Consider the following 26,983-nt stretch of genomic DNA (forward strand, 5'->3'; position numbering starts at 1 on the left):
AGGTTCTCAAACACTCATTTCTATCCTGAAACATTTGACCCATTTTCAAAGTTGGGTTATTTTCCCCATCTTGGAAAGTGGTATGGTGTAGTATTGAAGAGATAGACAGTCCTGAATGCCATCCCCACTCTGCTGTTTTCTAACTGCATGGTCTGTTTCCCTATCTGCAAAAGTAAGATATATCCTACTTCATAGGTGTATCCTAAGGATCACATGACAGTGTTTGGGGAGGGCCAGCCAGTGCCTCTGGTGCTTACTGGAGGCTCATTTTGCACCCAAATCGGCCCAAGCGCTCTGCTCATATGAACCCTTGAGCCCTTACCACCACTTTATGAGGCCGGTTACAGTGATCACTCCAAGCTCACTGACGAGGCATAATAAGGCAACCTTCCTCTGGAGGATATTAACCAGTCTCACAAATAATGAGAACTTGATAAATACCATTTTTATTACTGTTTTTGCAAAATCTCTTAAAAGCGAACAGAGTCTGATGGCTCTTAAGCCCCTGCCAGGCCACCTTTCATTTGTGACAGTTGTCTGTCTGGGAGAAAGGCAATTTGTTTTTTTTTGTTTTTTTGTTTTAAATAATATGGCTGAGAACACAACCCATCCCAAGCTGATCTTGTGGTTGCAACAATGCTATAGACTGAAGTTAAAGCCCCATGTCCCACCTGGACAATAGGGGTAGGGTTGGGGGTGAGTCCTAAATCACTGGTGTTCACTAGCTGCTCAGTGGTAAGTGAAAGTCAGACAACTCTACCCAGAGGAAGGGCTTATGAAGATCATCCAGAACGCCATCCTCACCAGATCTCCCTGAAGTAAAGGCACGGCATTTATGGAAGCTGCTTTGGATATAACTCAGAAGTTCCTGGGTCATTCTCTGAGGTATGACTCATGATGTACCCTGGCTTTTCATGCAGTGGTCACCTGCTGCAGAGAAAGTAGTCTCATTCTCTGTTGGTACTTGCTCTGGTCCCTGAAGTTAAAATCTTGGCACGTATATTTATGTGAATATGTGCATGAATGTGTTTGGGGGGCAAAGATGAATGACTAAACCCACAGCCAGGGTCATGGATTTTGACATATTTGGTCTGGTCTGATTAGCTTACGAGTGAAAACACAGTAGGTTCTAACAAGGCCGATGCCATGGAGTCTATCTATAAAAGCTGTTTGATTCTACACACAGAGAAACTGTATGGTCCTGGATGTTAGGGAAGAATAATGTAGGTAGATAAGAAGACTAGTTTCGGGGGCTCAACATAAAGGCAGCACTGCTAATGGGAAAAAATTCAAAGGGCATCTTCAGTGAATAAAAAGACAGTGTCTTATGGCCTCAGAGGCAAATTCTGGGCAAAATTTGCAACCAGAGTTCAGAATCTAGAAGTGAACCATTACAATGCCCTACGCTAGCAAAGGGCAGAAAAGAAAGGTTTCCTTTTTCCCCTCATTTCCCAACTGCTGTAGCCAAACACTGGTGGCAGGGCCACTACTATTTGAAGTCCACACAGTCCTACATTTCCTTGTCGGTTGTTTTGCCGATACTCCCCAGGAAGCAGAGTTCACCCTAGCGGAAGAGGTTCGAGCTCTCTCCAGGGCAGGCAGCTGTGCCCAAGACCTCTTGAGAGTGTGGTCATTTGTTTACACTGCTAAATCAAACACCACCTCGGGAGCAGAAGCTGCAGTAGCAGCAGGCTTCCTTCTTCATCTCTGACCTGCCAGCCTCTAAATTCAAACACATTAGTAACAGATGAATTAAATTATATATTAAGTGGGAAACATTGTCCAGCGGAGGCAAAGAAAGAAAGAATCTCTCTTTTTGTTTGAACTTGATAATCAAGTGGGAGATGGCACCCTGTGCTGACATTTTCTGACTAACACACCCAGGACGTGTCAGGGGTGAGTCCAAGGATAAGGGAGGGGCTGTACCCTTAGAGATGTTGGCTCTACAATCCTGCCTCTTACATCTTTAACTTCCATACTTAGGCTGAGAACAAAGCAGCTGATGAATGCCCATGGAGGCCTGAAGTGGTCCTGCTGGTGTTAATGTAGACACCTGGGGTTCCTTTTGAAAAATGCCAATGGATGTGGGCAAACATCCCAGAATGAATTTCCTGGCAGATCTAGGCTCTAACACTCAAGATTCATTTCCCACCACATGGAAAAAGCCACTAAATAAAATAGCTATGGGCTGTTTGAGTTGGTTGGGACGGTGAGACAGAGGCCAAAGGCACTACCATAAATTTTATCTAACACACTAGGCACTGTGAAACAGACATCTGAAACCTTCTACCACAAAGAGTGAGGAAATGCACCACGACTGGAAAACAAAGGGACAGGAAATGCACAGCTGTTAAAATATGTCTGTTTCTAAAATAAATAAATAATGAAACAAAAAGTCAAGTTGGAGCGCCAAGTCGCACACTGGGCAAAACCACCAGGTAATGCTTCTTACCTAATTGGGTCTGAGGGAAGACACAACAACCTGGCTGGTAACTGCAGAAGACGCCAGCTCTCAACGCTTTCTGGTTTAATCAACCCACCAACTCTGGGAGGTCAGTGTTACTATATCAAAGATATTTCATAATCAACAGAGTCAGGCACTGACCAATGAGAGCACATTCTGGTTGCAAATAGCCAAGTTCCGCCATAGCGGCGAACACTCCCCAAACTGTAGCACAAGACGTCATCCTCACTTTTCCGGCAGTGGAACAGCACTGTGGCCCCGAATGACAGAACCCATAACTAAGTGCTGGAGATGGCATCCTGTAGCCTGCAGGGTAAAGCTGACCCTTCTAGCTGCACCTTCAGACTCTACTGCCCCTCCCCACCCCCACCCACCACCTACTCCCCTGATGCTACGGCACATCTCTCCACTGCTCTTATGCTCTTGCTTCTGTCGGAAATTGTCTTTCTGCCTTGCTTAGCCAGCAAGTTCAGTCTTTAAGGCTCAGGATAAATGTATTTTCAGTTTTAATGGCTTGCACAGGTGTCTACTTTATGTCACTGCAGTTCCACTAACATAAAATGGGAAATCAAAAGATAAATAAGACAGAGTTTCAGGGGCGCCTGAGTGGCGCAGTCGTTAAGCGTCTGCCTTCGGCTCAGGGCGTGATCCCAGTGTTCTGGGATGGAGCCCCACATCAGGCTTCTCCGCTAGAAGCCTGCTTCTTCCTCTCCCACTCCCCCTGCTTGTGTTCTCTCTCTCGCTGGCTGTCTCTGTCAAAATAAATCAATAAAATCTTTAAAAAAAAAAAAAGACAGAGTTTCAGCCCTTAAGTGGCTCAGGTCTACAGAGATGGGGAGGCATATGAACAAATATTTATCAAGGGCTACAATGGAGGAATATGGTGTGTAGAGGAAACACAGGACCGGAGCCCTGAAGGGGAGCCAGGGGGTGCAGGAGGCAAGGAGTCTGCCTGCACAGGTAGGAGGCCTGGGGCAGCATGCCATCCCACACAATGTGGAAGACCCGTGAAGGGGCTAGACTGGGAGTCACTTCACCTTTACAGCAACCAGGCGTCACTAAGGAGCTTTAAGCAGGAATGTCATGGCAAGACGGGTTTTAGAAAGATCCCACTGGAGGCAATGTGGGAGCTGAACAGGAGCAGCAGAGGGTGGAGGTCCAGGGGCCAGCTAGGACAGATTGTACAGACTGTAAAGAGGCCATACGTGGAGAGGGAGAGGAAGCAGGGATTTCAGAGATAATTTGGAAGAAGAGCTGACAGTTCTTGGAGGATGTGTGACACTTGAATTTGGATTTGTGCAATTTGTTTCTACTCCCTCAGACTGAATTATTGCTCTAGTAGTCCTTTGAGAGACCATTAATATGGCATTATTTGATAAGACACTTATCTTCCCCAGTAAAATGTGAGCTTCTAGGGGTCAGGGGTTCCTTGTATTTACTCAGATGTAGATAGTTCAATGCATGCAAATATATGAGTGACCAAATCAGCTAAAATCTTTTTGGTTTCCTACCCTAAATCTGGTTATTTTCATGCAGAAAAGACCCAATCAGAACAGTGTCTGTTATTCAGAGTATTATAAAATAATTGCTGTCTTCATCCAACTCATTATATAATTTATCCAAACAATACATACTGAGCCTACACTAATGTGCCCCACTAATGTGCCCCTCATACTACAGGAGAAAGAACTTCCTCATTAGGCCAGGCAGGTCTGGATTCCAATTCTGAATCCCCCACTTATCTGCTGTGTTGTTAGGTGAGTTAGTCAACTTCTTTGAGCCTCCATTTTTAGTTCTGTAAAATGAAAACAATTATGCCTACAGGCAGGCAGTTGGGAGGGTTACAGGAGAGGGCACAGAAAAGTGCCAGCCACAGTGGCTGGCTGGCAAGAGCCTCAGATACAAGTCCCTTCCCTCCACCCATGACCCCAGCCCACCCCTCACCTGCACTCTCCTGCCTCAGTCCCATTCTATGCTTCTGAGAGACTGGAGAGGCATAAAATAAGGTCACTTATGATCCAGTTCATGGCCCTTGAAATAACACTGCTCTTGCGGCGTAGACTTCTGCACTCTACCTCTCCCCTGATTTCTTTCTAACTTCCCAATGTATATCTGGAGCCAGTGAAATCAACAGAAGAAAGCAGTACATAGTCCACAAAAATCTTTATATCTGACTCTAAAGATATTTGTGATCAGTGGCTTTATCTCCCTAATCCTGTTTTTTCTTAGGCTAGCCTGAAAACTATACTCCCTGAGCACATTCTGGTTGGGTGGCGGTGGCATGTCACCAGGAGCATGCAAGGTACAGAGGAAAATGAATCCAAAATATCCCACTACTGCTAATTCATCAACAAGACAATTACCATGAAGATAATAAATATTAGCTATGCACATATATTGATTATGAGGACAGCAGAGGCTAAAGCAGTAAATGAATACAAGTTTTTTCAAGACTTAGGGAAAGGTAGTTGTGACTGGTTAAAGTTCAATTTTATGCCTTGATCAGAGGTATTTTCATATTGAAATTTGGCTAAATTCAGCTTCCTGATGTGAAATTCAAGACCTGAAATTCAAATATACTATGTAATTTAAATACATTGTGAACTCTAAATAGTATTCCATCTGTGCCAGGCTAACCTTTCACTAAATGAAGAAATCAAAAGGGAGGGATGTGCATGTTTGTTTTAACTAAAGGGTAATCAGAGGAAAAATTTGTTAATTTTTCTTTTTTTTTTCTCAAGAAGAAAAATACATGTGGATAAGATACATAAAAATTATGGCTATAAAAATATATGTATACCAGTTTAAGAGATTAACCTATGTGAAGACTCATTTGCCTTGAGTCTCTTTAAATTTGGGGAAGAGGATGATCTGAATGCCTGCAGAAATGAATCTCTTCACATGTTGGAGATGTGGGGCTCCCCAAATACCACCTTCACCCCTTTCCCTAGCCCACTGCCCACCTTCTCAGTAGGGGGGCTGCCTTTTGTTCATTTATTTTTCTCTGCTAGGGGCAGGGAATCAGGGGAAAGACAGAATGTGATAATGGAATGAATGAAATCACAGAAGCCCCTTGTTGAGCTGGTGCTCTGAGGACAGCAAAATTTCTAGACCATTGTCCACAGAAGTTACAAAATGGCACCCAGGGCAGGGCCATCCTGCTGGGTCTTTAGGAATGGTCCGGCAGTCCCAATTCTAAGCCAATTCACTAAGGTTGATACAGAGAGTAGTTTCATAGTGTCTGGTTAATGTTTACACAAAGTGTTTCAATCTGAGTAAGACCTTACGTAGTCTATGGTTCAGGGGAAGACACTCATGTGGTTCCTGAGAGGGGAAGAGCTGCCATGCATGGAACATCTCTACTATGTGTCAGCCCTCTCCTGTTTCATCTTCACAGCTACCTGGAAAGGAGGGCATTACCCCTCCTACCTAACAGCCAAAGAACCCAAGGTGGAGAATTTACACACATGCCTAACTATCAATGTCATGAAGTGTGTGCTCTGCACACTTCTCTCATTTTGTCCTGACAACAACTCTATGAGGTCTGGTCTGTTATCTGGATTTTACCTTATCAAGCTTTAGCAGGTAAAGTGAATTTCTTAGAGTGACATAGCTCATGAGAAGCAGAGATTCAGGCCCATCTGTCCTCACTGGACAGGTGAGAAGATTCCACACTCAGTGGCCTAACATGGCATACGAATGACCCAACAAGGCGGCTCCAGGGGAATGGGAACTCTCCAGGCTACTTAATGGAATGTCCAGTAACTAAAGCCTCATTCAAGTAAAAAGGAAGGGGATTTAGCTCTTCTATTAGTTGAAGAAGAAACCTATTGAATCATTCCCTTTTCCTATAAGGACAAAAGGCTTAAAGGTATTTGCTTTTCGTTCTCAGAGCTTCTGTTACTGTTCAATATCACATCTGAGTGCCATGTTGACCTAGATCAACACAATTTTCATTTAAAAGACTACTTTTCCTTTAATTGTCCCGATATGATTTTTTTTCTTTCTTGGAATAGGCTGGGAAGTAGGCAACAAGGCTGGCCCAGGAGGAAGCTCTCAAACCTCTTTAGTCCAAGGCATATTCCTGGAAAGGAGAGCTTCAGTCAGGTCTTAAACAAGGCTGTGAAGGAACATTCTTGCTGCCCTGTCCTGAAGAGACCCTTAAAGCCATCTGGGAAGAGTCTTCCTCCCAGTCTGCTATTGAGCAGGCCTCAGGTTGGGAGCTGGAGGGTCTTTGAGGCTCTTCCAGACTTGCCCAAGCACAAGAATAAAAGCGGAACATTCCGGGACCAATTGCAATGATTGGTTTCTTCCTCATCGCACATTTCCCCCTCCTACATTCTCCTTTCAGTTCAGCACCCCCTTGCTTTCCTCCTCCCTCTGACCCCTGCAAGAGCAGGAAGACCAGAAACCTCATCATAATCACCTGCTGGGCTTCTGGCCTCCATCAAAATCCCTCTTAGGAACCCCTGGGGGAGGCCACTGACCTGTGGCCACCATGGCCTTTGCTTAGGAGCACTTAGCTCAGTTAATGGGATTGCAAGGCCCTTGGAAATCTTGGTGGCTGAGGCAGGATGTAATTAGCTGCTCATAATCCCTAGAGGGGCACCAGGAACAGCTCAGTGGCTGGGTCTGATTTCACTAATGCCACTGTCTTTCTCCTAAGCAGTCTTTTTGGTTGGTTTGTATTTTGTTAAAAAGTTAATATTAAAGTGTTTATTATATTCCAGGCATTGTTCCAAGTACTTTGCTTGAAATAACTCAGTTAATTCTCATATCAAGTCTATTAGGTAAGTACTATTAATATCTCCATTTTACAGATTCAGAAACTGAGGCACAAGTAGCAGAGATTTGAACCCAGTCAGTCTGGTTCTAGAAACTGAATTCTTATCCACCTAAGCAGTTTTTATATATTAAGTTCCTGTTGGATGCCTGGCACTCCATGAAGCACAAGCTACGTGTTAAAAATAATCCTACAAGAAAATGAGACCTTTATGTCACCAAGCAAATGTCGAGTCAAACAAAAGACAAGAGGTATTCTTTACTACCGATGTACCTAACAAAAACACTGTGAGAACCACTGAACTCCATTCTGCAAGAGTAAAGGAATACAGCTCTTCTCTCCCATCCACACCCCCTCCCAGAGCCCTGCCTGTGTTATAATCACAGCAGGTGCATGGTGGTGACATGGCCAGGGATGGGGACACATGTGGTAGAGAAAGCTCAGAGGAGTGAATAGCTAAACTTATGTTAAAGCAGAAGTGACACTTGAGAGCTGAGTCTCAAAGAACAAATGAATGGAAGCTCAACAGATGGGGAAGGAAAAGTCATTTCAGGCTTTTCTGCCTTATGTTTCTTCTTTTGGGGGAAACAGCCTCCCCCACTTCACGGTAATTGTGCTCAGTCCCTGAGATTCAGATTAAGCTAATCTTGCTTTCCTTACCTCATAGTGGGTGTATGACCCACACCTCCCTATCATAGTACACAATCCCCCCAGGGACTCAGAGATAGGTAGGGCTAGGCTGATCAGAAAACGGTCCAGGAGTACTGCTTATGCTATGGGAAAGCCACTCCCTCTTTCTGCAGGCTTTCTGGGGTAAAGCTGACAAATGAGGGCTGTGACAACTGAGCAGCTGATGCACCACCAAATGGAGAGAGCCTCGCTGAGATCGAAGCTGGGCAGAGGCAAGCACAACCATGACATGGAAGGGCACAAGGGTCTTATGGTGGCGTTCAATCCCTAGATCCCCTGAACTTCTGGGGTAGATCAACGAATAAATTCTCTTTTTTGTTTAAGCAGGAAAGCTCTAATCAGTGGCAGCATTTGCAAAGGGTAAAATCATGAGCAGTCAGGGTATGCCGGAGGGTGGCAAAATGGCCAATGGAGCAGAGCAGCAGATGTGTGAGTGAGGGCTGGCTGGGCAGGCGGGCTGTGGCAGGTGTGGAAGCCACTTGTGCTCTCTGGGGACTGACTCAGTGAGATTTTTAGCATGAGAGTGATGATAGCAGATGTGTGTTTGAAATGTAGCTCTGGTGGCAGTGTGGAAAAATGCCTGAGCCAACACAGACTGGACCCTGGAGCCCAGGGAGGAAGCCACTGGAAGAGGCTGGTAGAGAGATGACAATGCTTCCAGAACCCAGAGAGCCTTAAAAGCAAGAGGTGGCGTTGAGACATATTTAGGAGATAGTCAAAGCTCAGTGTGATACTATGATTTATAATAAGATACATGTGTTTGGTCTTTGTCTGTTTCTGGTACAGAGCTCCTAAAACCCTTAGAATTTCCTAAGTGATGAACACCATTAAGGTGTGTTTTGCTATGTTCATTAGGTGACTTTTGGACCTCACCTAAGGATGAGGACTGGTTGCCAGAGGAGCCAACCATGTGATTATAGGGTGGGAGGGGAGCGGTGGGGTGTGGGCTAGAAGCTGAGTTCAATCACTAATGGCCATGGTTTAATCAACCATGCCTAAGTAATGAAGTCTTCAAGAAAACTCAAAAGGATGGGGTTTGGAGAGCTTCCAGGCTGGTGAACATGTGGAGGTTTGGGGAGAGCGGTGTGCCTAGAGAGCACGAAGAAGCTCCTCCACACCCTTTTCTCATCCCTTGCCCTGTGTATCTCTTCCATTTGGCTGCTCCTGAGTTATAGCCTTTTATTATAAACCAGTGATCTAATGGGTAAGATGTTTGAGTCCTGTGAGCCACTCTGGCAAATTAATGGAATCCCAGAAAGGGTCATGGGAACCTGCCATCTAAACCTGTGGGCAGAAGTGGGGGTGGGCTCCAGTGTCATGGGACTGCGCCTTTAACCTAGGGGATCTGACACTATCTCCAGGTAGCATCAGCACTGAGTTGAACTGCAGGACACCAGCTGGTTTTGAAGAATCTCTTGGTGGTGTGGGAAAAACCATCATGTGTTGGAACTGGGTGCATCATTGTCCTCAGTGACCTGACACGAAAGAGACAGTAGAGGGGTCAGAAGGGCAGGCTCTGAATTCAGACACACCCAGATCTGGATGTGATCTGCTACACATAACAGCTACGGAATGCGATCTTATTTAACCTCTTTAAGCCTCAGCTTCTGCATCTGTTAAAATAAGAATGGTAACAACGCACACTTCATGGAACTCTTGCGAGGATGAAATGAGTGATTGTGTACGAAGGCACTGAGCACAGTGCTTGGCACAAAGAAACCCTCAGTCAATAACAGCTGTTGTGTGGAAGGTGAGGAAGAAAGGTAACTAAGGATGACCCCCAGTCTCTGGCTTGATCATTTGGAATATGCTGAGGACAAGGGTCAGGGTAGGAAATGCCACAGGAAGACAGGTTCTCTGGGGAGGAGAACACAAATCTATTTTGAGCTACACTGAGCGTGATATGCCTGTAGAAGCTGGGGGTGAGAGTTTCCAGCAAGCAGTGGGACCTGAGAACTTGCGGTTTCTGGCCAATGGTGATCACATCTATGGCAGACAAGAGAGGGCGGAGGATAGATGCAACTCCTTCACAGGCTACAAGGGAGGAGGAGTGGCCCAGGAGGAGTCAGGGAGCCATGAGGAGGGTGGACATGTGGAAAGGGAACCGTTCTACATGTGCATAAGCTACCAGGGAACAGGATCCGTCTCTGTTTGGGAGCTGTGAGAATTCCTGGTGCAACAGTGCGGAAAAGGAGATGCCTCACCTCCAGGTATCTGCTAGCCAGACGTAGGGTGCGATCCGTGATGTTAAATACATCCCTCCAGTTGAAGTTGGCCACGCCATCTGCCTGGCTCTCTCGAGGACCCCTATCCAGGAAGTTCAGCACAGCTTCTGCAGTGATACCTTCTTCACCAAGCTGACTATTCAAAAAGCCTTTCACTGTTGGGTTCTCCAGGGTGTCCTTGGGAGGAAGAAATACAGTCACAGTATTTAGAAATTTTATAGGATCTCTGGTCTTGTTTTCAGACCATTTTCGATTTTTAATGAAAAGGGATAGATATTAAGCCTCCCTAAAAAGCGAGTGAGTGGGTTTTATTCCATGATAAGGAATTTCCTTCCTCTCTAGAAGGAAAATGTGAATGTTGGGGGTTGGGGAAGAAGGACGGGAAAAATAATATATAGGAAGCTTTCTTTTCTTTTTTTTTTTTTAAATGTTTTTGTTGTTGTTGTTGTTTTCTTTTAATTATCCCCGCTATATAAGACTCTGATCTCCTGGCTTTGCAAAGCTGGAAATGACAGCAGACAGACATACTCAACCACCTTTGCAGTTACAGAGCTGGCCACCTGGGGAGATGTCCCTTTGAATCTGAGGCCCTCAACCGAATTTTAAAAAGCAAGAAACTGCAGGAAGCCATTGATCAGTTTTTACATTTCTCCCAGAATTCAAGAAACAGTTCCCACCCAAAGTCAGTGACTCCACTTGGTGACAGCTTCTGGAACTAGTGCCTTTGGCCCCTGCTTATTATATTTTGATCCAACTCCAGCAGATCAACACTTTACCGAGAAAAGGAAATTTATGGAACTTTCTTGGCCCTTCTCTACCCCACCCCCCCCCAAACCATTCGTACTCTGATCATGGTGATCTGTGTGCTCTTGTCAAAGAAGTACCAGATCTGGGGGCCCACTTCTTCCCAGGCTTTGACCAACTTCCTAAGGCGCTCCAGCTCTTCAAAAGTTGAGTTGGCCTAAAACCAGACAGAGACAGACAGAGACAAGAACAGGGAGGAAAAACGTGAGGGAGAACTTTTGATTGTACCTTCCCTATGTCTGTCACAAGCCCTCAGTGTTTGGGGAAGGCTTTTCAAGGAAGTGTCTTTACTTCCTAGTCTACTGATATTTCCCAGAACAATCTGCTGTTGCCTAGCCTCCACACTGCCAAAATCTAGTTTCTTAATATCTCAGAGACCCATGTAATACTGACAATGTCATTGTCCCAGAGCCTCATTAAAGTAGATTTGGACTCCCTGTAAGGAAATGCTCTTCCTCCCTTCCTGCCTTTGTCTCTTCCGGGTAACCAGGATTCAGAGAACTGTGAGCCCTTCCATTAGGGATAAAATTCAGGCGCTGGGATAGAAAACCTCATCATAGGTTTCGTAGAGATGGGAGGGCGCAGGCAGGGACAGGGGCGCAAAACATTCCAATGATGACTGTGGATGGGGGAGGAACCCAAGACTCCACTAACCAAGAAACAAACCTAAGGCTTGCTACCAGGAGACTATGAGCGCTTGAGCAGACACGTGCACGTGCGTTCTCTCTCTCTCTCTCTCTCTCTCATTCTTCTGGGAGGTCCAAGGTAAAAAGGACAAGACCAGCTGGGACCTTACATTCTGCAGTATTCTGCGTGCTGCCGGAGAATCTGGAGTAAAGAGGATTTTTCCCATCAGCAAAGGCTTTGCTGCCCTCCAGGCTATTTTGGTGAGAGGGTTTGACTCCAGGCTCTGGATCAATGCATTACAAAAGGTTGCTGCCAGGAGAGAAGGGACAGATTTTTTAGAAACTCCCCGTTGCTCAGAGCTAAACATAGTCATTAGTGTGTTCAAATCACATGTCTCATTCAACCCTATGCTGGAGGATTTGACAAATAACCTAAATTAATAGGCTGTACCCCACCAATAACAAGCTCATCATTAGTAAGTAACAAAATGCCACAGTGCATCTCAATAAGGGCCTCATCAGAGAAACAAAGAATGGGGCTTGCCCTGTGGTTTATTCTGCTTTAGAAGGAGGCTAAGAAGCCTGCCTGGGATTACTGCAAGGAACAGATGCCATTCTCACATGAAAGGGACAAGAGGCCAAACACGACCTCCCCTTGGAATCTCAGCTTTAGCCTCGATAATTTCCCTTCACATAGCTGCTTAATTTCTTTGTCATGTGAGCTATCTTAGGCCCCAACTACTTTTGGTGCGTGCCTTGCTGCTTCTTTTCAATTTTTAAGTCAAAGTTCACCCAGTTGCATTTCCTCCCGCCCCACCTTCCTTTACCCCACAGAAGCCTCCCCCTCCCAAAATAATAAAAGGTGGGAAACATGGCTTGCCAGGGACTTGCCATTTGGAACGTAACTCAGTACTGCACACACAGATTTTCCCTGCCTGTGTTTGTTAAAACACCCCACAGCCGTGTTTACTTGCCAGGGCCCTTCTGACCTGAGCTTTGCTTGCAACTCTGGGTTGTCTCCTCATTTATCTTTCTTCCCTTCCTCTAGAACTTAACCCTGGTTCAATCAGATCAGTGGGAAATGTCGCCTCTGTTCCCTTTCCAAGTGGGTCTCAGTTCTTTCCATGGCTCATATTCAGAATTCTTTATGAGCACCGCCCTTTTCCTACAAGGGGAAATGGACTTTCTGGGAGCAGAAGCCTTTCTGCTCAGGGCTCCTCAACAAGACCGACTTAACCCCAGGACTGGGTTTCCCTAGAAGTGTTAAGCCATCGGCTTCAACAACATCAGATGCTGTTTTGTATATATGACTCAGAAAACTTACTTGTTCTTTTGTCATAAGAATAGATAGGATCCTTCCTTGTGGAGTCAATCCCTAGGAAGGCCTTATAGTTATTGTCTTCATACCAGTTGAAAGAGAACACTCGAGAGCCTCCTCTCTCTGGGTAGCCACACAAGAGATCAGACAGGATGCTCATCAGCTGTGTGAAGGTCTCTGGACCACCAGTCTGCATGAGAGGCCTGGCTACCCACAGCAAGTCTTGAACACTTGGTCGATGGATGAACTATGGCAAAGCAAAGGCTTCAGGTTATCTTAAGGCAGTTAGCATCATAATCACTGTGATGCCAGAGCTCCAAAGTATGGGGAGACCTCCACGTATGCATTTGACTTCCACATTTAAAAGAAAACATGCATATTCTCAGCAATTCTTAATCCAGCTGTGAAATAAAAACCTACTGCCATCTACTCAGAGCCTAAAAGGAAACTAGAACGAGTCTTAAAGAAAATCAAGAGTGAACCCCCAACGTATTTTAATATCACTTCTTCCTTCTAGTCTCTTTTATCTGAATTCCTTGGGAATGTGTCCTTGGACAAATGCAGGGAGTATTTCTTTGTAAGCCAGCTCTTGGGTTCTGTTATCCCATCAAGATGGGAATACTGGGGGAAAAAGTGGGAAATAAAATGATGGAGGAATGGCTCTGTCCTAGAAAAGCAAGATCACAGCAAATTTCTTTGGCCAAGTAGTTTAGAATTTAGTTTCTTATATTTGGAAAATTATCTTCTTATTAGCTTAATTTTACCAAATGTGAGTTCTTCCATTTCCCTGAAATGTGTGGTTTGTGGTTTCTGTGTGTGTTAAGATCTAAGCAAATATAGAACAGATGAAGTCTCCATTCTTGCAAGAAGAGTTTATTGTTTTATTTTTATTTTTTAAAAAATATTTTATTTATTGGAGAGAGAGACAGAGATAGCAAGAGAGAGCGGCAGAAGGGAGGAGAGGGAGAAGCAGGCTCCCGAGGTAGGGTTCGATCCCAGGACCGGGATCTGACCTGAGTCGAAAGCATATGCTTAACAGACTGAGCCACCCAGGCACCCCTGGAAGAACACTTCAAATTCTGTACCAAACTAAGAAAAGGCTGGTGGTCTTCTCCTCTCCATATGAGTACCCGTGGCCCTTGCTGGACTCATCTTTTGAAGGCCGATCTGTAATGCTGAGAACTAAGTTGAGGGTTGCCAGAGTTGCCAGGGTCATCTGGCTTTGCTTTAGGGGAATATGCAAAATAAAAACTGTGCTGCTCTTATTCCTCAAACACACTTATTACTAATTTTCAAAGGCACTTGGGAATTGAAAAAAACCATTAGGATTCGGTCAGGTGAGACTGAAGACAGTTCCCTACTTCAGTAAGTGATGTTTACCTGTCACCCCTGTCTTTGTCCACATGCCAACGCTTGCCCTCTGAAACTCCTGAGTGCTGTGTAGGATCCACACTGTGAGTCATGCCTATAATCACAGTCTAGGCTTCAGTAATAAACTTGGAATCTCAAATCGCTTCGACAACAGTAAGTCTTATGACAGTCTTGTAAGGGGTTATTATCATTATTACATTGCTCATTTAAGCAAAGCACTTGGGAGATGAAGGGGCTATTCTGGGGTCAAATGGTCTAGTATCAGTTAATATAAATGGAGCCATCTGCCACAACCTAGTTCAAAAACGCTTACACTTGCTATCTAGACAGGCAAGAAACCTTCTGGAACTCCCTCACAGACTGAGGAGTGTTGAAATGCTTTGGGGACTTTTTTCACATTCTCTATCATTTTCAACCCTATTATACTGATAAGAATTTTTTAAATGCTCATGAAGAAAAGAATGTTAAAGAGAGACTCCTGCTAGAGCAGACGGCCATCAGTACAATGGGCCTCTCTCTAGCTTCTCTGAACAGTAGCACTCACACTCTGCTTAGGTTGAACTTAGTTTTATGAACACAGATTTCACAATGCAATTTTCCAGGTTGGCTAAGCCCAAGTCAGCTGAGAATACTGAAGGGGAAAATGTTTGGGGAAAATTATGCTTCACCTTTTGCCTCCCTTTCATAATATACATCACACTTGAAGGTAATTGTTTATTTCACATTGTTCTTCCCCCATTAGATTGTACGTTTCACTAGGGTAGTGACCATAGCTGTCTCTTCATCATTATGCACCCAGCACCTCTCATCTATCGAGTGGAGAATCAATTTCTATACAGGAAAAAGCTTATGCAACCAGATGTTAATTGAAACATGCACATCTTTCACCAAACAACACAAAAACGTCAATTGGTTTTTTTGTGATGGAATGAGTCAGTATATTTAAGACTTTAAAATAATGCCTGTAAGCACTTTGTGAGTGTATGCTATGGTTATTAGCAGCATAGATTTAGGTGTATTTTAAGAGCATAATAGGATAGACCACATCAATACTGGAAGGACTTAGATTCATTGTAAGTCCACTGATAATCTGCCACACAAGATATGGTGGCATTTTTTCCTAGGCGTGAAATCAGAAGGATGGTTCCCTTCTTTTTGCCTCCAACCTAGGAGCACAGATAATTTAGGATGTGAACAGGTGCTTTGAAATTGCTAGATAGAAAGTTCAAATGTATTTCTCCTTGAACAGGTCTGAGGTACAATTAAATTGTTTGATATAATAAGTGTGGTAAAATGGTAGAAAGATATAATAACATTATCATTAGTATCATCAGGCCGCTTACCTCTTGAATTTTTGGCGACATATCAGATAATATTCTTCCCCAGAATCTCAGATTGATACCTTGAGAACTGCTGTCTAGGAGTGTGGGAAGCTGTAATTGATAGGAAAAAAAATACAAAATATATATGTGTGTATATACATACATGTATAAGTTATACATGGTGCTATCTGATCTCCTGTATGCTTGAAAAACAAACATTTCCTCCCCTTTTTTCTGATCACAGGACCTCTTCTGCTAGATTACTTTCAAAAACAGACTTGTTTCATTTAATTGAGAAAAATCAAAGGCTCTTATTCCAAGTCTGATTCCAGGCTCAGCTCCCTGCTGAGCTAGTCAATCACAAATAGTTTCACAGTGACATTAAATCTGCCGAAATGATTCTGATTGCTGCTTTAGCAACACCAAACAAGCCTTCCGGAGAAAGGAAACCGACACAGCTGCTGGACTGTGAAGGAAGGCCCATCTGAGCACCTTGGGCTCTGCAGACAAGCTCAGGCTTACTCACTGTTCGCATCTCTGCTCCCTTTGAGGCTTTTTCAGGTAGGTTGTGTCTCTTCTTCTGTTCAACACTACTTTCTTATATGGAAGATTTGGCTAGTTATATCATCTTTCTTTTAAAGCGGCTGCTGGCAGCTTTGAAGAGAAATTTCCTTGCAGATTACCCACTTGACAGCAGTGTTCTAGTGACCCCAGGCCCACGAGACAACACAAAACTACTCGTGCACTTTTCACTTACATGGGTAATGTGGAAGCACGCAAGTTTGCTGGCTCCAAACCTGAGCCCAACGTGAACAACTTGTTTTCCGGAAATCAAGTTCAAGTCCTGAATGAATGACTTCATCCTTTTTTTTTTTTTTTATGATTTTATTTATTTGACAGAGAGAGACAGAGCCAGCAAGAGAGGGAACACAAGCAAGAGGAGTGGGAGAGGGCTCGATCCCAGGACCCTGGGATCACGCCCTGGGCTGAAGGCAGACGCTTAACGACTGAGCCACCCAGGTACCCCGAATGACTTCATTCTTGACAGTTTCAAAACTGATTGACTCACTGATCCTGTGTCTTTTAGGACTGAATTCTAAGTTTTAAGATGGTGGTTTTCAAACTCAAGTGTGCATCTTGAGTATGTCTGCAGGGGCTCTGCATTTTTCACAAGATCAATGTGTAATTGTGACTCAAGGATCTGTGGACCACAAGCCACAAACCTCAGCTTTTTATTTGCTAGGGGGGTTCTCCTAAATGATGGGTGGGCTGACCCAGCTGCAGCCCAGTTGAGAAGGTGGAGTTAGGTTTGAGCAGCCCAGCCTCCCATTTCTAGCAGTGGTCCTGTCCTCTCTTCTCCCTGCTGTCAGGGCTGGGGTCCTCACAGTCTCTTTGGTCCTGATACCAAAGAATGAATACAGGAACACTCATGGAACATCAGCATTTCTGGTTCATTTCCGAACTGTAAAATGAAAGGCTTTGTTATGAGGGCTACAAAGCAGACAGGAGAACAATTTACCAGAGGAAACAGCAGCAAAACCACCCTTGCAACTATACCACTGAGAAGCATCTTCTCTTCTTAACCTTCACACTGAGCCTAGATGTTGGTCTTGCCAGGACTTCTTTACAAACTCCTTGAAAATGGTTTCAGGGAATGCTGGGCAAAGCACTTTAATTCCTGCTTTAATTCCATGAGAGGGTGGGGCTGAGAACAGTAGGTAGGGAGGAAGCCAGCAGGTAAAAATGTGTGCCAGTGGCAAGTTATCACCAACTCCTGTGATTCACCTCCTGACCACTCCAAAAAGATCTAGTAGAGATGAAAGGAGATCTAAGAGATACAGCAATAAAATGCTATGTGTGGACTTTATTTTGACCTGAACAAATCAGCTGTAACAATCAGAGGAAAGTGAACATGATTGGGTATTAGATCATATTAAGGAATTATTGTTAATTTTGTTGGGTGTGATGGTAGAATTGTGGTTTTGTTAAAACAAGTAAGTTTCCATGTGTTAGAGATATATAGGGAAGTATGTAAGGGTGAAAGAATATGTTATCTGTGTTTTGTTTTAAAATATTTCAGGGGAAAGAAAAGTGAGGAGGAGATTAAATAATAATGGCCAAATGTTGAAAACAGCTGAAGCTGTGTGACGGATCCATGGGAGTTCATTACATTATTCTCTCTACTTTTATACTTATTTTTGTAATAGAAAGACTTAAAATAAAGAGGCTTTTTGCATGCAAGAATAAATAAATAGCTGAATGAATGAATACTAAATAAATACTCTCTTCTCTCTTTTTTCTCTTCCTCACTAGGACTGCCTTTGCTCACGCTCTCCTTGCTTCTCTCCCAGACATTTTCATCAGAATAGTCTTCTTGCTGTTCCCTTGTCTCTAGATTCCTCCCTTCCAATGCACTCCCCACACTGTAGCCTGGGTTACCTAACAGACCAATCCAACCATGTCACCTCTCCAGCTCAAAGATCTTACACGGCTCCCTACTGCCTCCAGGAGAGAAGGTCAATACCAGCACTGGACACACATGGCTCCCCCTCTCACCTTCTCTCTTGCTTCTCTTCCTTCAGGCTGGACTTCTTTCTACATTTCCTAATATGTATGTCATTTGATTTTGCTAATGGTGATAATGCTTAGCTAAAAACTACATTTCCCAGACTCTATTGTACATGGGGTGGTCATGTGACAAAATCCCGACCAATAAGATATCAGGAGAAGTCACAGAGTGGGGCTTTTGGGGAAGGCCTATTAAAGGAGGGCCCTCTGCCTGCCTGCCTGGAACATTTATGTGCTGCAGGATGTAGAGTAGACATCTTAAGATCAGCAGATGATAAGCACATGCTAGGGATGAGTGATGGAAAAGAAGAGGAGCCTGGGTTCTTGGGGAAATTTCTGGAGGCTCCACACCAATCCTGAATGACCCATGACAGGACTCCACTTTGGGAGGAATATGAAAGCCACTGTTTTTTCAGCATTCTGTTGCAGCCAATTATAGTTTCTAAATGACATAATTACACATTTGAAAAATATGTATAGACTGTCCGCTCTGCGCCAGTGGTTGGGGGGGGGTATAGCAATGATCAAAACAAAGTCCTTCCTTCATGAAGTTTACCTGCAAGAATCTCACTGATGTATCTTCAGGTTTCCCTTCACTATTATCACATATATGTGCTCAAGATCTGATGCCTTATTCCCCTGTAGCTACAGTCTAACTGCCCTCCCCCTTTATTCCCACACTTCTTGGAAGAGTAGTCCATGTGCAGTGACTTCAATTTCTCACCAACACTCCTGTCTTCCACCCTCACCGTCCAATGAAGACACTTTAACATTCTAGTTAAATCCCCAGTTTCCTCCTAGTTTTTAAGTCTAATGGATACTTTTGGTTCTTGTCTTTTCAGACCTCTCTGCTTCTCTCGACACTTTTGATCATGTCCTCTTCACCCCTTGATGTCTGTGACACTGCTCTTGTCTGGTTTGCTCTGATCCTTCCCTGCTTTCCCATGAGCTCCTCTGCCTCTACCTTCTCCTTCAGCACTGAGGTTCCTGAGCTCCATGGTCTTGCTGCTCTCACTCTGCATAGACTCATTCCCTTTATCATTTAATCTGCTACTTTTTTGTTTGTGACTTTTAAATCTGTACCTCTAACCCCCAGCCAGATCCAACTCAGCCTAAACTGATTACATCACTTTTCCCAAATTGGTTTCTGCTCCTGCGACTACTTCTTCAGCTAGTGGCATGATCTTTTGCCCTGTCACCAAAGCTAAAAGCCTGAAAGTCACCACTGATTCTTCCCCATCCCCATCCCATTGTCAAAATCTCCAGCCTGGAGACCTAGGAACTGGTACTGGGTCTGAGTGTGGGGCAGGATGAGCCCTCTCTTTGCAAAAAGAGTAGCCAAGGGGTATCTGAAAAACTGGAGGAAGCTGGAATCAGGACTGGAGTCCTAAGAGCTGTGTGGAGAAAAAATAACCAGGTCCTACATAATGGGAAGGGACCTAAGAAAGGCTAGGAGCACAGAGCACAGAAAATAAGGAACTGTCATATTCATGTGTCCAAAGAGATTGGACATCAGTTAGTCACCAGCTCCAATTGCTCATAATCACTTCCCCTTCTTTGTGAGTTTGTTGTCTGTTTTCTTCACTTGGCTATGGGCTAGAGATGATCTGTGGCTGTGTTCTGCCTAAGTGTGCATCTTCTCTCCAATGCTTTTCCTTTACCTCCATAGGTTCTAGGCACATTCTGGTCTTAAAACTCTGTCCTGCAGCAAATTCAACACAGTGAAAAGCATCTGTGTCTCTGTCATACTTATATGTATCTATATCCATGTATACCTCTAGCTAGATTTCTGTATATTTTTAAGGGCTCTTAATTTTGCTTTTGAAATTATTGGCTTTGAGTATCTCATTTAATGAATGATATGGTATGATTTCTCAGCAATCAGTGCAAATACTTAGGAATGTTTGTAAAGTGGGACTACACTGAACGATAAACCTGAACTATAAACTCGTGTTTTGAATTTCAAATTTTATGAACACTAAATTTAATAATAAAGTTGAATAATACTTCCCTTAAACATTCAATGAAATACTTATTGATTTCAGTTTTAAAGCTTTTTCTTTGTATTTCAGAGCCATAATTTTTCATTTTCAGGTATCAAACATTCTTGTAGGCCTCTGCAAATCTACTACACCCATTACTTTGGAGCCAAATAAATAATACAGCCAACTCAGCCCATTTCACTGCATCCTCATCATCACCCCTAGTGGCCAGAGTCAACTCGTCTGAAACCACCTCAGCTTCTCCAAAAAGCCTTCCTTTCTTCTTCCATGCTCTTCCTGGCTTCCTACGCCAGGTGTTAGGTGCTCCTCCTAGCTGCTAATAGAATTCTCAGTGCATCCATTTGTCACTTTTATATTGATTTGCTATTATTTTTAATGTATGTGTCTCTCCACTATACTGTAAACTCAGTAAGCATAAAGATAGGCTTTATTTTGTTTTATATCTGCAGGACATGGTACACAGTACATGCTCAATAAATATTTTATATTAATTAATGAGTAAATTAGCTAAAATCTAGTAGGAAAAAGACAGAGCCTATTGAGGTTTTGAGTTCCATGAGGTATGTCTCTACAGATATGATGGTGACTTACAGGAAGGGAGTGGTCAGTTCCACCTGGGGTTGGGGAAGGTAACACTTGATCTGATGTTTGAAAGAAGACAAGGTGATGATCCTGAGGATAAGGGCAGTGTTTGTGGATGGAAGGGGAGGGCCAGGAATTCCAGGTGGAGAGAGGAATGTGGAGAGAGTGACTAGAGAGACAGCCAGATAAGAACAAGACCAGGAATTTGGGGGAGAGGAAACAGGAAAAACAACAGCTTGAGAGGCACTTTTGGGTCTAGTTAACACTTTCTTTTTTGATCTTGTTAATAATTTAATGATGCTCATTATTCAAATGTTTACTGAGCTCCAGCTATGTCCTTGGTATTACAGTTGCAATTCTTTTTCTGGCTCTTTCCAGTGGAGATAGTAAATGATGAGGGTCTTGGATTCACATCTCTGTTACCGCTTACAACTCAGAACAGTGTCTGGCCCCCCAGGGAACCCTCCACACGTATCTGGCCACCAACTGTCTGACTGATGTTGCCATAAATTATATAATAACTTTCCCAGGGCTCTCCTCTTCTTTTGGTTCCCTCCCCCATTATCTATTCAAATTCACATGGATTGTTCCTGCCGAAAGAACCGGAAGAGACTGTTAAGTTTATTTGAATGAAAATGTAAAAACATTTCTGGAAAAAGGCTCATAGACCAAAATGGTTAAGTATCATCTCTCTCTCTCTCTCTCTCTCTCTTTTTCACACACACACACACACACACACACACACACACACACACACACACACCAGTGCTTCCTATGCCAACAAATTCTCTTGATTTCCCAAATAACAAGTAACCCTTCCATGTAACAACTGGGCTCAGCACTGTCAACCCAATTTCAAGATCTGATTAGGCTTCTGAAGAAAGACTGGATATATAAATAGGGATATGGAAAGGGTATGTCTCTATCATTTCCCATCAGCTATGGCTGGTTTTTGGGGGTGGGAGGGATCCCTGGGCCTTGATCTATGCTCAAAGAAATAGACAGAAGGCCATAGCTGGCAGTCAAGAAGATTCTGACTATACTAGGTCTCTGTTTGGGTTCTCAAGGAACAAGAAATATGTCTGTCCTATGGGAATATGTAATATTTTTTTTCTTAGGGCAGAATAAAGCATATTAGCTACTAAAAAGAAATTTGTTTGAGCAATATTTGCTGATGCTTTAGACCCAATAGATTAATCAAATAGATGCCACTCTGCCAGCACACAAAAGAATGTTTTGTGAGTTGAAATTTTTGTTTTACTTTCTCTGATTCAAGAAAACCATCTAGAAAACAGTATTATTTCTAAGCTGAGGATCTACCTAACACGAGGGTAAATAGGTAGCCTTCAGTTAACAGTGTGTTTACACAGATGACATGGCCTTTGGGAGCTGGTAGAAGGATGAACTGCTGTCTTGAAAGCACCCAGACAGAGGTGAAAAGCAGACAAAGCAGGGGACAGACAGTACAGGCTTACTGTGTTCAGTCCTGGGCCGCTGCTAGAGGAAATCCAGATTTATCCAGGGGGGAAGTTGTTGCTAGGCAACTGGGAGAATGTGGATTTGAAGTATGTTTGTTGCAACCTGACAGTTGTTAAGCATCAGATGAAAAGAGAGGAAGCTGGCTTGAGTGGTGAGGGGGCAACCAGGAGGGGACACCCTGAGTACCAGGAAATGCGTCATGAGTGGAGAATTCAGACTAAATCACTTGGGGTTGGGGGAAATGCCAAACTGTCTCTACCAGGAGAGGTCACAGAGACATTCTATCTCCCAGGATTGAAGGGAACAAAGTGTCATGATGAGAGGGTGCGTTCTGGAGTATGTGAACAGACAAGTGATGGGACTTTCTTTGGCTCAAAAGAAACTAGGGCTTTTTTCCTCTGCTGTGACTTCAGTCCTGATATTTGTGGTTGATGAAAGCAGAATAGCATTTGGAATCTAGGGGCAGTCAAAAGGTCAATGCATGAGACAGACCTCTTGCTGGTCTGAGGGGTCTGAGAAAGAAGAACGTCCCACCTAAGGGTTTGAGAAGAACATTTCCGAGAGTGTAGCAATGACAAGGGAACAATGGGGCCTCTGCAAAGCAGCTGCATTCTTGCTTTGGTAAGAGCAAAAATGCTTTTTGTTTCCAAGTGCTTGTTCATCTCTTCTCTAATGTGAATTTCTGCTATCAGCTTCTGAGACAGGTAGCATAGATCTTGTTAACTTGATTTTACAGATGGGGAGTGTAGCAAGTGTAGCAAGTAAGCAAGGATTACTTAAATGACAGCAAGTTAGGGGCCAGCCCAGAGCCAGAACCCAGTGTCCTGACCACCAGAACTGTGTGTGCTCCAGCGGGCTGCCCAGCCTCTGGTCCTCTCACCATCGGGTCCCATGCTCAGGGGGAGAAGCTGATTACTTCGTAAGTAGAGTTAAGGAAGAATCTGTGGCTATAGTGAGTGAGACACTTTAGGAAAGGGCATATATCAATGGTAGGTAGGAAAGACATTTTAATGCAAAAGTTCTTAACTGGGGTGGCTTCAGAGGCCCCATGAGCCCCTACGCCTTCTGTGTTTGTGTGAACTTATATTTCTCTAGAGAAAAGGTTTAGAGCTGTTATCAGATTCTCAAAGGTAGTCCTAATTCATAAAAAGGTTAAGAACTACTGTTCTGCGGAGAGATGAACTATGAGAGGCCAAAATCCTTTTCAAAACCAGTTTACTCTGGAGAGAACCTAATCCCTAATACATTGGTTTTCAATCTGTATTAGCTAAATAAAGGTCAGGACCCAGGACCCATTATTAAAACAGCAACCTTCACAGGGGTCTTCTTGTGTCTGAAGTGATTTTAATTTTGACTACTCAGTATTTTTTTCTTTTCAAATTCATAAAAATGACATCTAATCTATCATGAAAATAAGCTGTGGCCTCCTGTATGTCTGAAGCCCACAAGAAATCAAAGCAGGCCAATGACAGTTATGCCCACAGGCCTAAGGAACATTTAATGTACATTAAAGTTCCTCTTTCCTATTTCCTTTTTATTTCTTTTTTACTGAAATTCATTCACTCAGGGGAGATTTCATTCACCCAGGGGAGATCTATAGTTTATAGATGTAAGGAGAATAAATACTAATGCTGTAAATCAAATATACTTGCTGTGGGTTTCATAATTAAAAAAAAAAAACCAAAAAACCTACCTTCTGACTTAATTTTATATTAACCCAACAGCCTTGCTGCCCCCCACCCCCCACGTCATACTGTCGCCCAACAACAGCCCTGCTGCCCCCCCACCCCCCACCTCATACTGCTGGCACTGGCTATCAGTCCTCTCCCTCCTTCCCTCTCAAAACGCTCACACACAAGTGGGAGAAAGTTGACAAGTCCAAAGATTCAGAATCAGAAAGGAGAGGAAATCATGAGGTTAAGTCATTAATGGGACCTCATTATAAATTTCTGGAGATGTGGGGCTTTTCCAGAGAATTGTGACACTTCAATATTATCCGAAAATTGAAACGCGTAAGTTGAATTTAACAAACTGCAATGAAAGATCCCACAGAAGGGAAACCATAGCCAGCTCACACTGGGCAGCAGCAAGCAGTCCACCCACATTTATTCCCAACGATTCAGCAATTTAGGGAGCAGAGCCAAGAACAAAGCAGGACATTGAAAGGCATATGTAGTCAGGGCCCCCAAGACTGGGTCCTTTGGCCCGTCCCAAACCAATGTTCAGCCACCCCACAGTCAAAGAGACACGGGTGAAATGAAGTCAGAAAAGTAAAAACTGCGACAGAATAGTGGTTGAGGGCAAGTAAAGAAAACTGAATGATGCCACACTGGAAGCGATTGCAAAGGGGAAAACCGGGGGCCAAAATGCCGGGGAGGCCAAATTTCCTCTATCAACATCCATTGAGAAGGGGGAAGGGAGGGAAATTCAGATTTCCCAGCAGTGTGGCAGGTCTTGGCACAGCCTCCGTTCCCCTGCCGAACTTCCACAAATAAACATTCAGAGCAGAAGGGACAGATTTGCTTCTCAGCAAGATTTCAAAGCTGTGCACCAGAGTCAGAGAGAAAACAGGAAGGACCGTAGAGGGAGGAGGAGGAGGAGGAGGGGCATTCCTGCCTTGGGCCAAATCAGATGGGAAACGTCCCAACCCCTCACCCGAAACTGACATACTGTTTTTACGAGGTGTGAAATGTTTCAGGTAGTGTTGGCCGGCATGATACATGATACTGATACCGTGGGGCCAGGGCTGAGCGGCTGGTTTTCCAGCTGGGGGGCGTCAAGCCCGAGAGGACCACAGGTGAAGGCAAGCTCTTTCAAGCTCACTCAGCCAAGCTGAAACCAAGAGTGCCTGAAGCTCCTCAGAGAAAAATCCAGCCACCTGACAGCCCACCGAGGTGACTGGCAGGCAGTGCGCGTGCGCGCCCGCGTGCCTCTGCGCACGCTCCGGCAGGCACGTGCGCTGGGTGTGCGTGAGTACGTATGGGGACGGGTGGGGTGGAGTGAGGCCACGGTGACTGTGTTGGGATTATTTGAGGATGAGAACACTGGCTTCTGATTACCAACGGGCCGAGGGAAAACACAGCTGGCCCCAGTTGGTGCTAACCGCCAAACCCTCCTCTCGGATCTCCTCAGCTCCGAGGGCCGGGTCTGGAGGTTGCATGCCCACCCACCCACGCCCCAGCTCCATACACAGCAGGGGCTGGGGCCATCACCCCGGCTTCCTGACATTGCCCCTCTTTCTTTGTTAATGAGCGTTGCCTTGGCATTTAATAAAACCTTTGCGCGCTGGTGTACATGCGTATGAGAAACAGCCCAGGAGAACAGAAGGCACAGCATTCCCCGGTGCTGGATCTAAGCGTGGCTGCCCGCCAACCAGCTGCAATAACAGCCTAGTCCCAGAGAGGCTCCCACCCCTGGCCTTGGAGCAGCCTCTGCTTCTCAGAGGGTCTGAGGGTCTTCCCTGAGCTTTTCTATGCTGCCTCAGGGTTGTTGTTCTGAAAATACGGATAAGATGGGTACAGGAGCAATGAAAGCAAAAATCCTGTCTCTCCATGCCTGCAGTTTCTTTTGGGTTTCCTTATTAGTAATTAAAAAAAAAAGTTTAGCCACTCTGTCCACTTGTCAAATGAAGAAGCACATTTCAAGGGCACCAGACAGGGTGTTTGTTTCTTTGCCTGCACTCCATGTGTCCTGTCTTGGTCTGGTCTTTCCACGCAAAGATGAGCAGGGGCAAGAAGAGGGCAGGTAGGGGTAGTCCTAGGGACCCACCTCCTGCTGGGTTTTTTTTCCTCCAGGCTATCTCTGGGGCAGCTGTCTTTTTTAAGAGCGTGGCAGGGAGGATGGGTCCAAAGCACTCCGGTCTCATGGGTGCTCTCAAATGAAGTGCTTTGAATCCTTAGTGGCATTTGGGGTATTATTATTATGCTTGGTCTACAGAAACTGAGATTGTAAATCAAACTCCTATGTTCTAGGTCAGTGATTCTCAACATGGGAACCAAACTCCTATGTTCTAGGTCAGTGAATCCAATCCGGCTGGACACTGGAATGATCTGGGAAGCTTTTAAAAACACTAAGGCCCATGGAATCAACATCTCTGGGGGTGGGGACCAGGCACTGGTAGTTTTTAAAAGCTCTCTCGGGGTTCAATGTGCAGCCAGGCTGGGAACCACTGCTCCAGCGCCCAAATGTTGTTGGTGTTGGGTGTTTCTAACACCAACTGCTGTGACATGACCTTTTTGCTTTTCTCAGGCTAAGGGTTCAGTGAGGGTGGTAGGATCATGGTTGGAGCCTCAGCCTTAGCACAGTGCCTAGCCCCTTGAAGGCATCAGGGTCACGTTTGAGTGCATGCACTCAGGAACAGAGGTGGTGAGCAAGCACACAGGATATGCCTCAGGTCGGTAAGGGCAACCAGCCAACGTTCTCCTCTGGTCTCTGAACTCTAGCACTTGTAGAAGGAAAGACTTTCTGGTGTGATAAACATTCTGAAGCCAGTGATCTGAGCTTGGTTCCAGCTCCTAATGGAAAGTTTTGCCCAGGTCTCCCTTGATTCTGCTACATCCAGAACTGCTCTTCCTAGTATTGCTGGTCATGCTCCAAAGGTACATTTACCTATACTAGCAGCCAAGATACTTCAAAAAGAGGTGCATGGCCCTGCCTTTTTTCTGTTGCCTGGAGGATTGCACCATCCTGGGTGCCCAGGGACATTAACACCTCTGCAAACACAGGTACTGGTCCCTAGCTTCGCTGGT

General features: G+C 44.5%; 1 protein-coding gene across 1 annotated transcript in view; it reads right to left on the reverse strand.

The window, feature by feature from the left end:
* The window catches only part of ABCA4 (ATP binding cassette subfamily A member 4), a 134,316-nt gene that overhangs the window by 76,622 nt on the left and 30,711 nt on the right, over window positions 1-26,983 (reverse strand). The window contains exons 8-12 of the mRNA XM_019798266.2: window positions 15,625-15,714; window positions 12,917-13,157; window positions 11,763-11,902; window positions 11,007-11,123; window positions 10,142-10,339 (exon numbers count right to left, since the gene is read on the reverse strand). Of these exons, the coding sequence (XP_019653825.1) occupies window positions 10,142-10,339; window positions 11,007-11,123; window positions 11,763-11,902; window positions 12,917-13,157; window positions 15,625-15,714 (786 nt within the window). The remainder of the gene's footprint in view (window positions 1-10,141; window positions 10,340-11,006; window positions 11,124-11,762; window positions 11,903-12,916; window positions 13,158-15,624; window positions 15,715-26,983) is intronic.

The sequence above is a fragment of the Ailuropoda melanoleuca genome, chromosome 2 (assembly GCF_002007445.2).
Source record: "Ailuropoda melanoleuca isolate Jingjing chromosome 2, ASM200744v2, whole genome shotgun sequence".
NCBI classification, from domain to species: Eukaryota; Metazoa; Chordata; class Mammalia; order Carnivora; family Ursidae; genus Ailuropoda; species Ailuropoda melanoleuca.